This window comes from Apiospora phragmitis, assembly GCF_038363925.1.
Source record: "Apiospora phragmitis strain CBS 135458 chromosome Unknown utg000005l:1.0-4161743.0:1.0-4166827.0, whole genome shotgun sequence".
NCBI lineage: Eukaryota > Fungi > Ascomycota > Sordariomycetes > Amphisphaeriales > Apiosporaceae > Apiospora > Apiospora phragmitis.
Window position 1 is genome coordinate 2,261,413 of NW_027117403.1, and position 13,931 is coordinate 2,275,343.

General features: G+C 51.7%; 1 protein-coding gene across 1 annotated transcript; it reads right to left on the reverse strand.

The window, feature by feature from the left end:
- Positions 1-9,141: 9,141 nt before the first annotated feature.
- Positions 9,142-10,145, reverse strand: PG994_004727 (uncharacterized protein; the record flags this gene model as incomplete). Its single annotated transcript, XM_066856136.1, has 3 exons — positions 9,142-9,459; positions 9,512-9,915; positions 9,971-10,145. 3 exons carry the CDS (start codon positions 10,143-10,145, stop codon positions 9,142-9,144), a joined length of 897 nt encoding a protein of 298 aa, XP_066718303.1.
- Between the last annotated feature and the right edge of the window lie 3,786 nt (positions 10,146-13,931).

A 13,931-nucleotide genomic window follows, 5' to 3' on the forward strand; every position in this document is an offset into this window, starting at 1 on the left:
CAGACATCCATAGCCTACCTATGTTGAAACGCCACATCAGCTGCCGTGGCTGGCTGGTAGGTAGTGTCTTATGTAGTGGTGAGGCTTCGACAATGCTCAAGCATGTGGCTGAGACCCCTTGTAACACTCTCAGGTCTGAGTATAGACGAGGAGGCGGGAAGGGACGCGAGCGTCCGTCTGTTCATGGAAGCCAGCATGCTTTTAGAAAGGAATAACTCCATCTCCTACATAACACCCACCACCAACCTACTTTATGGGTGCGTAATAATATTATTATACGCACGCAACTTTCCCCGAGTGTTAGTTCGCAGTCGTGGAGCGAGTCACTGCTGCTGCTTGATACTGATTCAGACTACAATAACTGACTGGGTTGATGACCGTCATACGCTATTACTATCACCAGCATCACCAACAGGGACGAGTGTCAGTCCACAACGCTGGATGCAAGCACATCATACACGCCCCTCGCTTCCCGAGAGATATCGGAGCAAACCAAACGGAAAACGACCTACGTAAGACACTCGCGTAGCCGCTTTCCCTTTTCCCAAGTCTGGTGTAAAACTGCCTACCATTCAAAATTATATTACCAAGAGCAGCAGCAGACTCCAAAGCGTCATGCTCTAGTGGAGGCAGCCGGGTGCTTAAAGTGCGTGCCTTATGGTCCAGCAGTCATCTGTATACTGCCCACTCTTCTTTCTGCGTACATTTCTCAGCACAGCCCATTCACCCTTTAGACGACATCGCCAGAGGACTGTCTAGTCATCTCTCCTTTCCTCCGGTGAAAAGCGCAACTTGGACCTTCAATAACCCTCCACCTTCTCCTGGGGGGATATCGAAGTAGCCATCCCGTCTGTTTGGTACTGACAGATGAGCTCACCAAGATCCTAAGGCTTGATTATGTCTGCTTTTTCCCCATGGTACTGTCTATACCTAGAAGTATGCCGCGGCTGAGTGGTGATAGCATGGTTTCGCGATATCGTTACTCACAGCATGTACATGTGACAGCATAACCGCGGGTGCTCGCAGCGATTGTACTCTTACTTTCGTTCCTCGGCCCTGGAGAAACCACGAGACACCCTTGGGACATAGTGTAATCTAGTAGAGAATGACAGGCCTATGTCATGACAAATGCTGCTGGGTCACCGAAGTAGGTGGCATGCCAGAGGTTCCTGTGCCTTCCTCCCCAGAAGGAGGTGTAGCTCCTAGATGGCGAGGCGCCAATATGACCAGATCGATTATCACGAACGGCACAAAGCGTCACCCCTCTGACTGCTGACTACAGCGACAGACAATTTGGAGTGTTTCTCATGAGTCGCCACATATGCTTACCTTCTTGCGTTTAGTTTGGAGAGTATCACGACATAGTAAGCAGAGGTTGTACGAAAGGGATTACCCGTTTACAACTGCCAGGACACTCGCAGCGAACCAACCTTTCTCGCCGTTTCTCACTTACTACTACGCTATGAACATGGAAAATCCCACCACCTCACCGCACAAGTAACTACTGGATACGCCTTAGTCTGGCAGTGAGAGCCAGAAGTAGCTTTCCCAGTCGCAACCCCGAATATCATGGTCTATCGTCAACACCGACCGCTTATCTTCTGTCTATTCACTGAGATTCCCAATTTGATTTCCTATGGAAACATCCGTCTGCTCTTCTGCCTACCACTCAAGCCTTATCTCGGCGCATCGGGTTGAGCCGCCGCTGAACAGGAGAAGAAGCATGCAGATCATCGGAGAAGAGCGAAGAGCGGGGGATGTGAGAGAGGGGGAGAGGAGACAGATCATAGGGGGTTGGTCCCATTACCATGGTCCCGGGTCACTCGCACGCCATTCTCTCCCATGAACCAAGGTCAAACCGAGTAGTGCTGCAACCTTCGGTAGGCTTCCCCCAGAGAGGCATGCAATTCGTCCTCAATGCTACGTCGTTGTTTCTTCTTCTTCGCCGGGCGATTCCATTTTGGTTCTAACCGAAATGTATTGAGCCGCCTGTCTGTCTCTGGAAGCAAGGCCCGGCGTCTTCCGTGTCTCACCGAGAAATACAAGCCCGCTCAACGGAGAATTCCATATAATTTTTTTCCGCACGGGGAGGTAGCCGAATACGGCGAATGATGGCTCCGGGCGGCCAGGGTCTCGGCAACATGGCAGATTGAGCAGGAGAAGAGGTGCCATACCCACGAGGATATGGCCCAGCTTCATCAAGCCCTGTCCTAGGCGACGGAAGCGCATGGGGGGAGCCTGCACGAGTCATACCGCCAACATATCTCTTTTCGGGCGTTGCAACCGGAAAGACCGGCCTGTATGTACATTCATAGCGTACACAGAACGAAACCATTGGAAAGAAGGTTCTAACTTCTGAGGGATTATCATTGTCAAGCCGGTGGGACGGAGCAGCTTGCGAAGTCCAGCGAAGTCTGGGGCGTTCTGGGCGTCGGGAGGAGACCTACCACATGACGGCACGATGTGGTGATGCCTGTTGGCAGCGACGCATCGCGACCCAATCCGGAATCGCAAAGGAGTCTCATGTTGCCGTATATTCTTGCAGCAAGTAGCTAACTGTTCCTCCCCTCCCTTCTGCTGCATCGTATTGCAATGGGGAATGGATGCATTGGCGCTGCTACATCATCACCAGTGGCCATTCTGTAGCTTTGCTGATATGGGGAGACGTGGCGGAACATCTCAAACATAACAGGTATTTTGAAACTCGACATTTGCCCTTTGGCCTCACCAGTGCATTGCCAAGTACAGTAGGTACTTACGAGACTGACTGACTGCAAGTCATTCGCCACCACTCCATCCGGAGTCTGTAACTTCAGACGACAGAGCATTGGCACCCCATACACACGCACGAGGAAGTGCAGATCTTCCCTATGAAGAAGGACCCCTAAGTTCTGCCCTAAGGCTCGGTAACACTGTTTACCGTGCAAGGGTGGAAACAACAGTGACGCTCCCAGGCTCTTTTCCATCTTGTCGATCAAATGATCGTTACCCAGGGTCTACTTCTGAAACAACCTTACGCAAAGTTACTATTCCGGGCTGAGGGAGCATGTTCGGTGACGCTTGAGGCTGTTACATACCTTCTGGTGCATGTACAAGCACACACATCCGGTGAGTTGCTGTAGTTGATGGATCATTTCCCACTAGCTGCCGAGACAGGACAGGACACGAGTGTACTTGCTGGGTACATCACGGATCCCGAGGAGATGCACTTTGCCGGAGGTAAGGAAGGAGAGGAAGTTGAAAGAAACCGGTTATCAAGAACCGTCGTACGAGCCGCTCCCAACTGCCTAAGGCCAGCTGCTGCAAACTAAGCCTAGCCAAAGTCTAATCCGACGTTTGGCGCGGCTCGACGACGACCCAAGGCTAGAGTCGCTAGACGTCTTCCGTGTTAGTCGTAGATATCGAGCACTAGAAACTCACTAGACACATCTGGGCAAAGGACGACGGGCGATCGTCTTCCCAATTGCTGCCCAACAGCACACCGGAGCTGGATCTGATGGCCGAAATCGTGATAGTCGCAAGTCGTCCGCCGTGACAAGGGCGACAACGCCTTGCAGTTGCAAGAGCAGACCGGGAGAAAGAACAGACGACAGACTAGTTTTCGTGGCGTCGCTCTAGTTTAAGCGACACCCGATACTGACACTAGGGTAAGGGCACCGAGACCCGGGACGGGCTATCAGAGTATGCATTGGAGCGTCTTGGCTGCACATGGGAGCCTCGCTTCGCTGCCACTGCTGCAACTAAGGAAAAAGAAAAAGCAGGTGATTGACGGGGGTTTGACGTAGCGGCTTGCAGCCACAGTCCAGCCTGCAGCCAACCATCCGTTCTCGCAGGCGCCGCCGGATCAAGGACGGATGATTCCATGTTGCCGCCGAGCCGGACCAAACGGCCAGAAACGCCGAATGGCCAGCATACGAACGAGACATAGGCGTCAGGTTCGGTGGTGTGTATGTATGTGTGTGTGGCTTGCTCAAAGAGGTTACCTGCCTATCCCTGATGTCAAGATGGGATGGAAGGCTTGCCCTCAGCGACCTGCCAAGTAACACGTTGGTAGGACGAACTAGCTAACAAATTGATAGCCTAGTGAGCGGCCACGCACCGCCACGCACCCAAATCACACGCGGAAGGGATGACAAGGATAGAAGGGGACGGCGATCCAGGATCGTCCGGGGATGAGCACCAGGTTGCGATTTCTGCAGGGACATCCAGGCTTGACGCAGGAACGGGTCGGTTGAAGGGGGGGTCAGGTTGACGAAGCTCGCTCACAGAACCATGGTGGTAATGATGGATGAATGATGCCCTTCCCTCTTCTCCGACGTAGCGGTATGTATGCATGTATGGTACTGTACACCGCCCGGCGACTTTTTCTCTTTTGCTTTATTTTCACTCTTTTTTATCCCGCCTGGGGAGAGTCTGGGGCTGGAAGCTGGAGCCCGCAGAGCGAGCGCGCCCCCCCGTCTCATCTCGAAACGTTGGGGCTGCGCCGGCCGCTTGGGGTTCCGATGTCTCGGACGAGCAGAGGAGGTCTCATCTGATCCTCATTCCGTGATCTTTGCTGAAACCCCTCAGCCGCGCCAAACCCAAGGTGGGCAGGCGGCTAGCCTTAGGGTGAAAATGACATAACGACAACTAGGGAGAAAAAGAAGAAGAAAAAAAAAAGAGGGATAGGAGAAAACGAGGTCCCCACCTCTCGCTCCCCCCCAAAAACGAGAAATAGAGACGAGGCTGTGCGTCACGAACGAACGCCCTCGTGTAAAATTGACAGCGCTGCTCTCGCATGCTCGCTCGAGCCGAGGCCTACCAGAAGATTAGATGAACTGTGCAAGGTCAATGCCGTTAAGCAACGGCGCTTGGCCCTGGCGCCTAGTCAGGCACACTTTTCTAGAAGACGTAGCAAATCTCCATCAGCCTCACTCCATCCGTCCTAGCACCCATATTCGTTCAAAGTACTTGGGTACATTGCGCATCTATTAATGTTATGCGTCTGATATTGTCAGCATGATTTTCCTATGATATTCATGCCAATATCAATGGAGAATTCATTGTCCCATGTTGGCATTAGGAAATACATACCGTTATTGTTCCATTGGTCCCGGCGCCACGGTAAGGAGGAATCGATAATTGATGTCATTTCGAGATTACCAATGCGACTCTGACCCGAGGTTGGTTAATGGGGGAGGGGTGACTGACCCCAGACCCTGCCAGCCTGCGCCCAGTTAGGACGAGCAGATTACCCATTGCAGCAATTATCACGAGTCATGAGGTTAGTTAACCAACAACTTGTCGTGATGCGAGGGGCCTGTCGAAGCAGGTACCCGACCCGACGACCCTGACCCGACCTTCTTGAATGTTCGCTAGGTGGAGGGAAGCACAGCAGGAGCAGCACGACAGCACCGGGATGATCATTTGGCTGTAGCTGCCAGAAAGGTCCATAGCTGGAGCGTGTGAGTGAAAATATCTATCTGGCCTATATTAAAACCATCTGATAGTTGATGGAATAGATGAGATAGCCCGGCAGGCTAGTGAACCATGTGCCACGCGCGTGCGGTAAGTGCCGTGTTGATTGATTGGGGGGAGAAGCAGGAAAGAAGAAAGCAAGTCACGGAACGGCGTCACTAGCCGTCACCAACGGCGCTGTCACTACCTTGCTAGTCACAGAGGAGCAAAGCCCGATGAGAAGTGTCCGTCCGGGCCTAACCTGCCTAGTCGAAAGGGATACCAGAAAGTCACCCAGACGAACTAACTAAATAAGCCTGATCCGTCTCCCCCAAGTCGAGTCTCACCTGGAATCGGGGGCCCATATTCCACGCGATAATTGCCGCCGCCAGCGCCGTCCACGGCACACTTTCTTGTGCTTTGCTCTCTACGTTAGCCGAGTGGGGCTACCTTAGCGAGAGAGAGAGAGAGACACTCAAGAAAGCTGACGACGTCGGGTTGCAGCAGCGCTTAAACCACCGCCATCAACGTTACCCCTCCTATTTCACAGCACTCCTCACTTACACGGCGCAATGGAGTCTGGAACAGGGTCTCTGCATGATGCCCACTCGCCTACACAACATTGATACTTTCGCTCTCCCACGGATGTAGCCAGCATCGCATTCGGACGTCGATCGCAGGGGGTTCTGGCTGTCTCAGACCGCACAGCATGGAGCAGATAACCGTGGGTGGGCGACAGACTAACGGCGCGCAAAAGAGGTGCGTTGCGCACGCAAACCCGCTTGCCCACAATATACAGTAGCCATGGATCGCAGGATCCTCAGGATCCTCCTATAATGCTGTATCCTGTACAGGCGTTACCCCTGTTATCGGATGAGACTCATCCAACGAATATTTATGCGTTATCTCCAATATATCTAGTTGCCGGATCGCACGTGACTTTAAGTGGGGCCTTATATTTGGTGCATTTTCCCACCCAAATAGCCTCCATTCTACACCACATACAGCACCGCCAACAGCACCGCCAACAGCATCGGCCAATAGCACCAATTGCGATAAGATCAACCACGATAACGGCATTTGACCGTATGCGATGGTGCTGTATACGGTGATACTGTATGCGGTGGTGCTGTATACAGTAGTACTGTATGTGGTGGTACTGTGGTGCTGATGGTGGTTGGGAGGGGGGGTCCTGTTAACCCTGAAAAGGTTAGATTTTATACCTAAAATCAGCCTGTACAGGGGCTGTACAAGGATCTGAAAACCCCTGTACGGACCCCTGTAATTAGATATTTTCAGAATGCATATCCGTTATCTGTTTTATCTATTAACGCACCAAAAAACTGCTTGGTCGAGGAAACACTATCCGTTATCACCAACATATCCGGTATCCCCTCTATCCGATAACAAGGGTAATGCCTGTACATATGTATGTATGAAGTACTGTAATAGGTGTGGTAAGTATATGTGGGCTGTGATTTTTTTCGGGGTTTACGCTTTGGACCAGCGAAACTCCACCAGGTAACGCCTAGCCAGGCAGGTTAGCCACATTAACAACAAGAAGACACTGTGATTAGCACCATCCTGTTCTGCATATTTGACCCCATTCTACCCAAATTAGAGGGCGATCACTTTGTCCGCGTCGTCGTCGTCAGGTCTTGATACCCAAGGAGATCATTAGATGGAGCGAGAGACAAGTATGTACAGCGCTGCCGGGTGGGGGTATCCCGCCAGTGTCGTTCCGTTCTGCCATGGACACGACAGCTGCCTCGGCTCTAACGGCGGTAGTGTAGTATAGTGCAGTAGGTATTCAGTTCCATGAAGCCATGTAGTGCGTAGCGCGCCGTCTGTGTGTACATCGTTGGATGTCCTGCTTACTCACCGCGAAGGAAGCAGGGGTCACCCCGTCTACCCGCTGCTGCGACTTGCCTTGCCTTATTAACGGGAACCTGGCAAGTTCCGCATTGGGGCAGGGCATGTAAGAAACGGTGAAAAACAAAATAGAGTAGCGGTGGTAGTAGTAGTAGTATAGGGAGGCTTTAATTAGTATAAAGTCTGTGGTGTTACATTTCCACTAGGAGCGTCTATACTGATCGCCAAAGACCTTGGATCTTTTGTTTCTTAACAGCCCGTGGTTATAATAGCAATGGCAATAGAAGCCGCCAAATATTGGCTCGTATTCAATTCTGCTTGTCGCGATTCAATCTCCGCTGATGGGCGATCTAGAGTAACATCGGGCCATGTTTCAATTCCTGAGCACCGGGTCCAGGATATGCCCCCTGAACGTAACGCAACCCCTCCTCGCTCTCTGTGTCTCTTGCGCGCCAATAACACCTTGCGTGATATAGGATCTTTAGCACGCTGGGTCTTTATTCGGATTTACATAGGCTTGAAACACAACGTGACAGCGTCGTAACCATGCAATGGAGCGAGATTGTTCGCATTGAAGTTCTCCATTGAACGGATAATTGCTGCTCCCCCCAAAGGTCGGTGTGGTAGTTCGTCTAGTCGCTGGGGCTCAATTCAAAGGGGGGGGATGGATGCGGTGCTGTGACAAGTAGATTCGCCAACGTGAAAAGATAACTCGGTATAATGGGATAGACTGACTATAGTGCGCCCGTACTGTAGTAATGACTATGGATGGCCCCCCAATCCCTGCAGGGTGAATCGGAAACGATGCGCAACAGGCCTCGTACCGGTTTCTGGTTATCGCCATGTTACGTGGAATGTGTTTACACCAGGGGCTCATGGCAGCATGGGGCCGTGTCGCACGCCTACCAAGTCCCGTCCTCCTCCACCCCAGAAACAATGAAACATTTTGACTCGTAAATAGGGTTGATCGCATACTGGGAAGTCAAGGTTGCAGAAAGTGACAGAAACCCGGTTCAGGTGAGGGAACGAGCAACACCTTCCTTGGACGACGTAGCAAGTTATGTAGTATGTATGTAGTATCCTGGGGTAGGAGACAGCAAGTTAGTACGTTACTGACTCTTGTCAAATCTTGCTTTGTCACCAGTATCGAGAATCTGTCATAGGCGGAAAAGCGGTCATCGTGAGAAGGTCTGGACTTGTTTATGTGATAATTTCTTAATATATTTTGTGTTGTTTTTTCTTATTCCCTAGCCGGTACTGTGAATGCCTTGCTTCCTAACACTCATACAGTAGACATTGAGCTTCCCCTCATCCTCTGCCAAAGTCGTGCTGACACACGCTTCTGCTCCCCCGTAGCTTCTTCTCGTTGTAGTCATCTTCCCATCTATACATTAGACATTTGACAGAAACAATGCCAATAAGTGAACGATTCGACACTCTCCGCCCAAAGGAGCTTGGTCCATGATGCAAACGCCGTTGTAAATGCTATACCGTCATGCGCCCTGTCCCTCGTCAAATACATCCCACGCAAAGATGCCGTCTTTTCCATTAAAAAAAGCAAAAAAAGTATTTTCCCCGTAGAAGGTCTTGCGCCGTTGTCCTATCCCATGTCGGCCAACCGATGCCGAAGCCCACACAAGGGTATAAAGTGAATGACTCCATGGTTTTGTCGGCCGTAAACGTCGATACCTTGAGGTATCCTCCTTTCTTATCGCCTTTTCCCCATTCCAAACTCATCTTGATTCTTTTTCTCCTTTTGAATCCGCGCAGCATTAAAGCCGTACCGTAAAAACGACATGTCGGGAAGGTTATTATTATCGATCCGTATATATATTAGTGTAAAGACGAAGTGCCTGACTCGAAGTTGTGGCAACCACGCTGGTGTCTCTTCATATTGCTGCGAACACTGAAGGCCTTCCCGCATCCAGAATGAGGGCACTTGAAGGGCTTCTCGCCCGTATGCGAGTGGCTGTGGATTCTCAAGGAGCTGGGTCGGGAGAAAGCCTTGTTGCATGTCTGGCAGATGTATCGGTCCTGCGACTGGGGGAAAGAAGCGGCAGAAGAGGGAGAGATGTAGTGGTGGTGCTGCCACGGGTTGGCGCCTGAGGAGGAAGGGGCCATAGAAACGGCAACAGGCAGCGGAGGGAAGCCCTATTCATGTTAGCATGATTCTTGCGGTGAAAATTGCCAAGTTCATTCTTACCTGAGGCAAAGGTCTCTGGTAGTAGAGTCCAGAGATCTGAGATTGAGCAGCAGCCGGAGGCATGGGGCTGGCATAGTAAGAGGCCATGGTCGGTTGAGCCATGTACTGAGGAGCCGCAAAAGTCTGCTGGGCGTAGCTGGAAGCATGAATAGGCACCCTGGGTACCGAGGCTGCAGCCATGTGTTGGTGGCGCTGAATATCGCTCTCGAGCGGTGGCGTAGACTCATAGTAATAGTTGGGAGCAGATACCACGGACACCTGGCTCACGGATCTCGTTGATGGTGAATGATAACCCTCAAAGGACTCGGAGCTCATCGGCGGCGTAGGGGGCAGAGCGGTCCGGCAAGGCCCATTGGATGTGTAGTGAGAAGAGCTGGGACGGGTCTCAGGCTTGATGGATTGCACTGTGGGAAGTCAGATCACATAATTCACACCGGCGTTGGATTCGGGGAAATTTACCTTGCTGCGAAGCTGGCGATGACTCGGTTGTTGGCGAGCCGGCATCTGCCATTACCAGCAAGTTCGAGATGGAGGGCAGCGAGCATCTTGATGTCTCATCCATGGGAGGCGAAGGAGGGGGTTGTGGGTATCCGTAGTGAGCACCGGGCTGAGCAGTATATATCGTAGTTGCCATAGTTATGTTTATTCGAGCTGTTGATGATGGTTGGGAGTTGAGTGGCCGACTGAAAGCGTTATGGTCGTAGAGGTTTCGAGGGCGGGTTATAGTTGGTATTAAAAATAATTGCTGGTAGAGTCGGGCCAGATAGTGATTAATGTACTAATAAGAGTTGATATAAGATAGCACCAGTATCTTCTGTATATATCGAGACGATCTTGTTTGGAGAGACAACAGGAAGTCTGGACGGTTGGGGAGTGTGGGCACTTATGTATGGGTTGCGTGAGCACGATGGACGAGGGTACAAGATGTACTGCATCTACCAGATCTCCCGGAGGTTCATACAGAAGACGATCAAGCGTCAGTCTCCCAGGTATCCTTGAACAGACGGCTGTCACAAAATTGACAGTGGGTCGGACTAGAGCGCTCACAGCAGGGCGTGGGATGAAATAAACCGTTGATCGCCGGTCTCGAAAGTACTCCTGCATCCCCGGCATGTACATATAGCGCCTCCTATTAATGGTCGAGCTCAGACCGCAGATGCATCGAAGTGATCCTTGAGATGCTTGTGCTTTGCCCGCCTAGGTGGTCCCGTACATGGGTCATACCATGGCGAGTCCCGCAGTTAGGGGTGGGTTGGGAACCAAGGGGTACGTACTCGCAGTACCACGCGAATGTGGGTGAGATCGAACCTAGGAAAGGATGGGGAGGAGAGGGAGGGGGTTGCAATAGACGGGTTCAAGGATCCTGGAGGTCAAACGTTGACTTGGCAAGACAGCGTTATGCGCAGGGTAGAAAGGGCTTCATGGGACGGACCCATGAAAGCCTCTTTTTTAGTCTTCGTCTCTTCCCGCGTGGTCACTTTCGCCTCGTCTTCTCCCCTTGACCAGATGCTAGTGCAATGGTCTTTGCCGATGTTAGTCAGGCACGGATCGAAGGCCACGTTCTGTCCACCGAAGAGTCAGGCAAGAATAGAGCGTTATGACATGGAACACCTTTCATCTGTTGTTATTGTTGTCTCTCTCTCTCTCTCTGCGTGAGGCGGCCAGGCGGCATGGCCATGAATGGCGTACTTTAGTCGGTCGGCCCACTATGGCCGAATCGGGGCATGAGACCGGTAGTGTAGATGGTCTGTGAACCCCGGTTCATAGGCAGGGATCTGGTGTTTTGGGACAAGGATTCTGGGCCTGACCTTTGGATGGACTTGAGACGAGGATGGACTTGAGACGAGGATCGACTCGAGCTCACTCTGTGCCTCATCATCATGGCTGACGTTACGAAAGCTTCATCCGTTTAATGCTGCTCTTTATTCTACACCTGAAATGAGGGGGGGAGGGGTCTCCTGCCCAGCTTGAGCTGCGACCGGATTGTCCAGATCATCTTATGCCGTTGCATTGGTTTTCCACCCCACGAGGACTGCCTTGTCTGGTTGGTTCTTGCACCTGTCAACCCAACTTTTCCTTGCAGTCAGATATTCGGATGACCTGTGTGCGTCTGTTCTAGTCCGGGCTGTTTTAAATCGCGGCTCCAGCAGCTGGGTGCCTGCAGATGATGCCGTTGGACAATGGTTTTGGGCGGGAGCTGATCCAGGAAACACATCACGATAGCTTGAAATTTTCCGGCACCTGAATCATCTGCCTCTCGGCATCGTCGATTGCCGTCCTGTCGATGGCGTTATGCTGTTGCTGCTGCTGCTGTTTTTGCCCTGTTCTCTCTGGAGGCTCATCTAGCCGGCCCAGGATGATTGAGATGTTTGAAGACGGTGCCAGTAACGACTTGGCAAAGTCAACAAACAGCAGCCCAAGCATTTCCATACCTAACATTAGCACAGGCGCAGCAGATCATATGAAGAATCACGTTCATTGTAGAACGGAGAACGTAGACCGCCTAACCGTGAGGCATGTCCTGGAAGTTTGATGAGTTCATTGAATCGTGCAAGGTCGATGGCGGCAGGAATGACGGCCGTCAGCATTAGGCGGGGCTATCCATGTGCTGTAGCTGGGCACAGGCACCTGCTGAGATTGATGTACTTGCTGAAATAAGCCTGGTCACACAACGAAATGCAACGAGAAACCACACTGGAGCCCCAAGATTGGCTTGAGTTAGGCTCTCAATTGGCATTTTGGATCCTTCACCCTCCTTATTCCGATTGTTGTTGTTATGATGGATTGATCGATCACAGCTGGTCTGTGTGCGCTATACATCGTCACTCCGGCTGACGTACCGTTACCTGACATGGCTGATGTAAGAACGTTTCGGAGAACATTGAAGCCAACAACAATAGGTAGAAACCATTATGATGGCCGAGTCCGGAGAGTGCTACCGTAACCAGGCATTGTTACAGACAGGACGATCGCCTAAAGAGGCTTCTTTCTATGCTTATTACTCTCCCTTTGACAGACTGCACACAATGTACTGTAGCTGTCGGAGGCGAGCCCGAACACCGTTGTGGGTTGTTTTGCTAGACCCCTCGGAGTTTTCCAGAAACAAAGGCTAATCTCATATGATCGTCAAGTCGGCGCCGCTCGCTTGCGCAGGGTGGTCTGAGTGGCCGACAAGGATTCTGGCATTGCTGGGCCTGGGATTGGCTCCATTTTAAGCCTAATTAGGGTCCGTGATCGACCATCGATACAGTACAAGTCAGGGGGGAGGGGGGGCTTTATTCAGGCCCTGTCTGTCGGTCTGCCACTGTTACTTCAGGTACTTACCGTACAGCCCAAGTAACCTGACTGCCGGTATACCCCAGGCCCTTGCCGACTCCTGACTCCGCGACGAAACACAGGTTGAAGGAGGACAGAAAGGATGAACGAGATCCCGAAGGCCATCTGGCCCACGCCAAGGCCCAGCCTCGTCGTCTCCATGATTCATTCTGTCCATTCGGTCATAGTGGCGACGAGACAGATTCAGATGTCATCTGATGCGTGTGGAGGGAGAATTCCGATGTAAGGATTCAACGACTACAAGCGAGCCGCAAGGAGATCTTGTTGGAGTTTTTGGGCTATTCCAGAGATGACGGATCCAAAACGTCAACAAACACAAACAACATGAGATGAGCAGTCCAACTCCTAGCGGCTCGGATTAGGCACGGCCGCCAAGTACATGTAGATTTCGAAAGAACAGCCGCGGTGGGCAGAGATGTACACACGATACCAAACGATTCTAGTGCAAGCGGTGATAAACTAAGCCTGAACAGTCGGAACAAGCGTCGGGACACGTGCGAATGACTTCTGGCGTAAACGCGAGAGTGGCAGAACAGTACGTACTGCAGCGTGGTAGTCCTCAAATCCCGACCGACAACTGCCAGCCAAAAGCCGAGATGAATATTTGCTAGGCGTGCGACGCCAGAGGGATGGCAGAACGGCACCATGGCGGCGCCACCACGCTCCAGACTAGAGTCCACCAACTTCGTACATAACACCCCCTCGCCTCGTGGGTTTGCAGTGAGTGTGAATTGCGGAAGCCACTAGCTTAGCGCCTCAGAGATAGGATCATGTAGGCTTTCCCATAGTCGAAGGGGACTATTGATGGTGGTGGTGGTGGTAGCGGTAGTGGTGGTGATGACTTGTTATCGCTACTGTAGGTAGGTGGTAAGCAGGCGGCAACTTATTACATACATACATACCTACGAATATTGGCCAATGATTCGCGTGATTCTCTGATATTAGAATCTTAAGATTATCTGTACGGATTGCGGGACGGGTGGGATGAGAGCCTCCCGCAACTTAACTCTCAACCTTAGCAGGCTTACCACGCCCACGGTATCCGTGAGAACGCATCTGCTCCTACCCGACGAATCTGATGGCT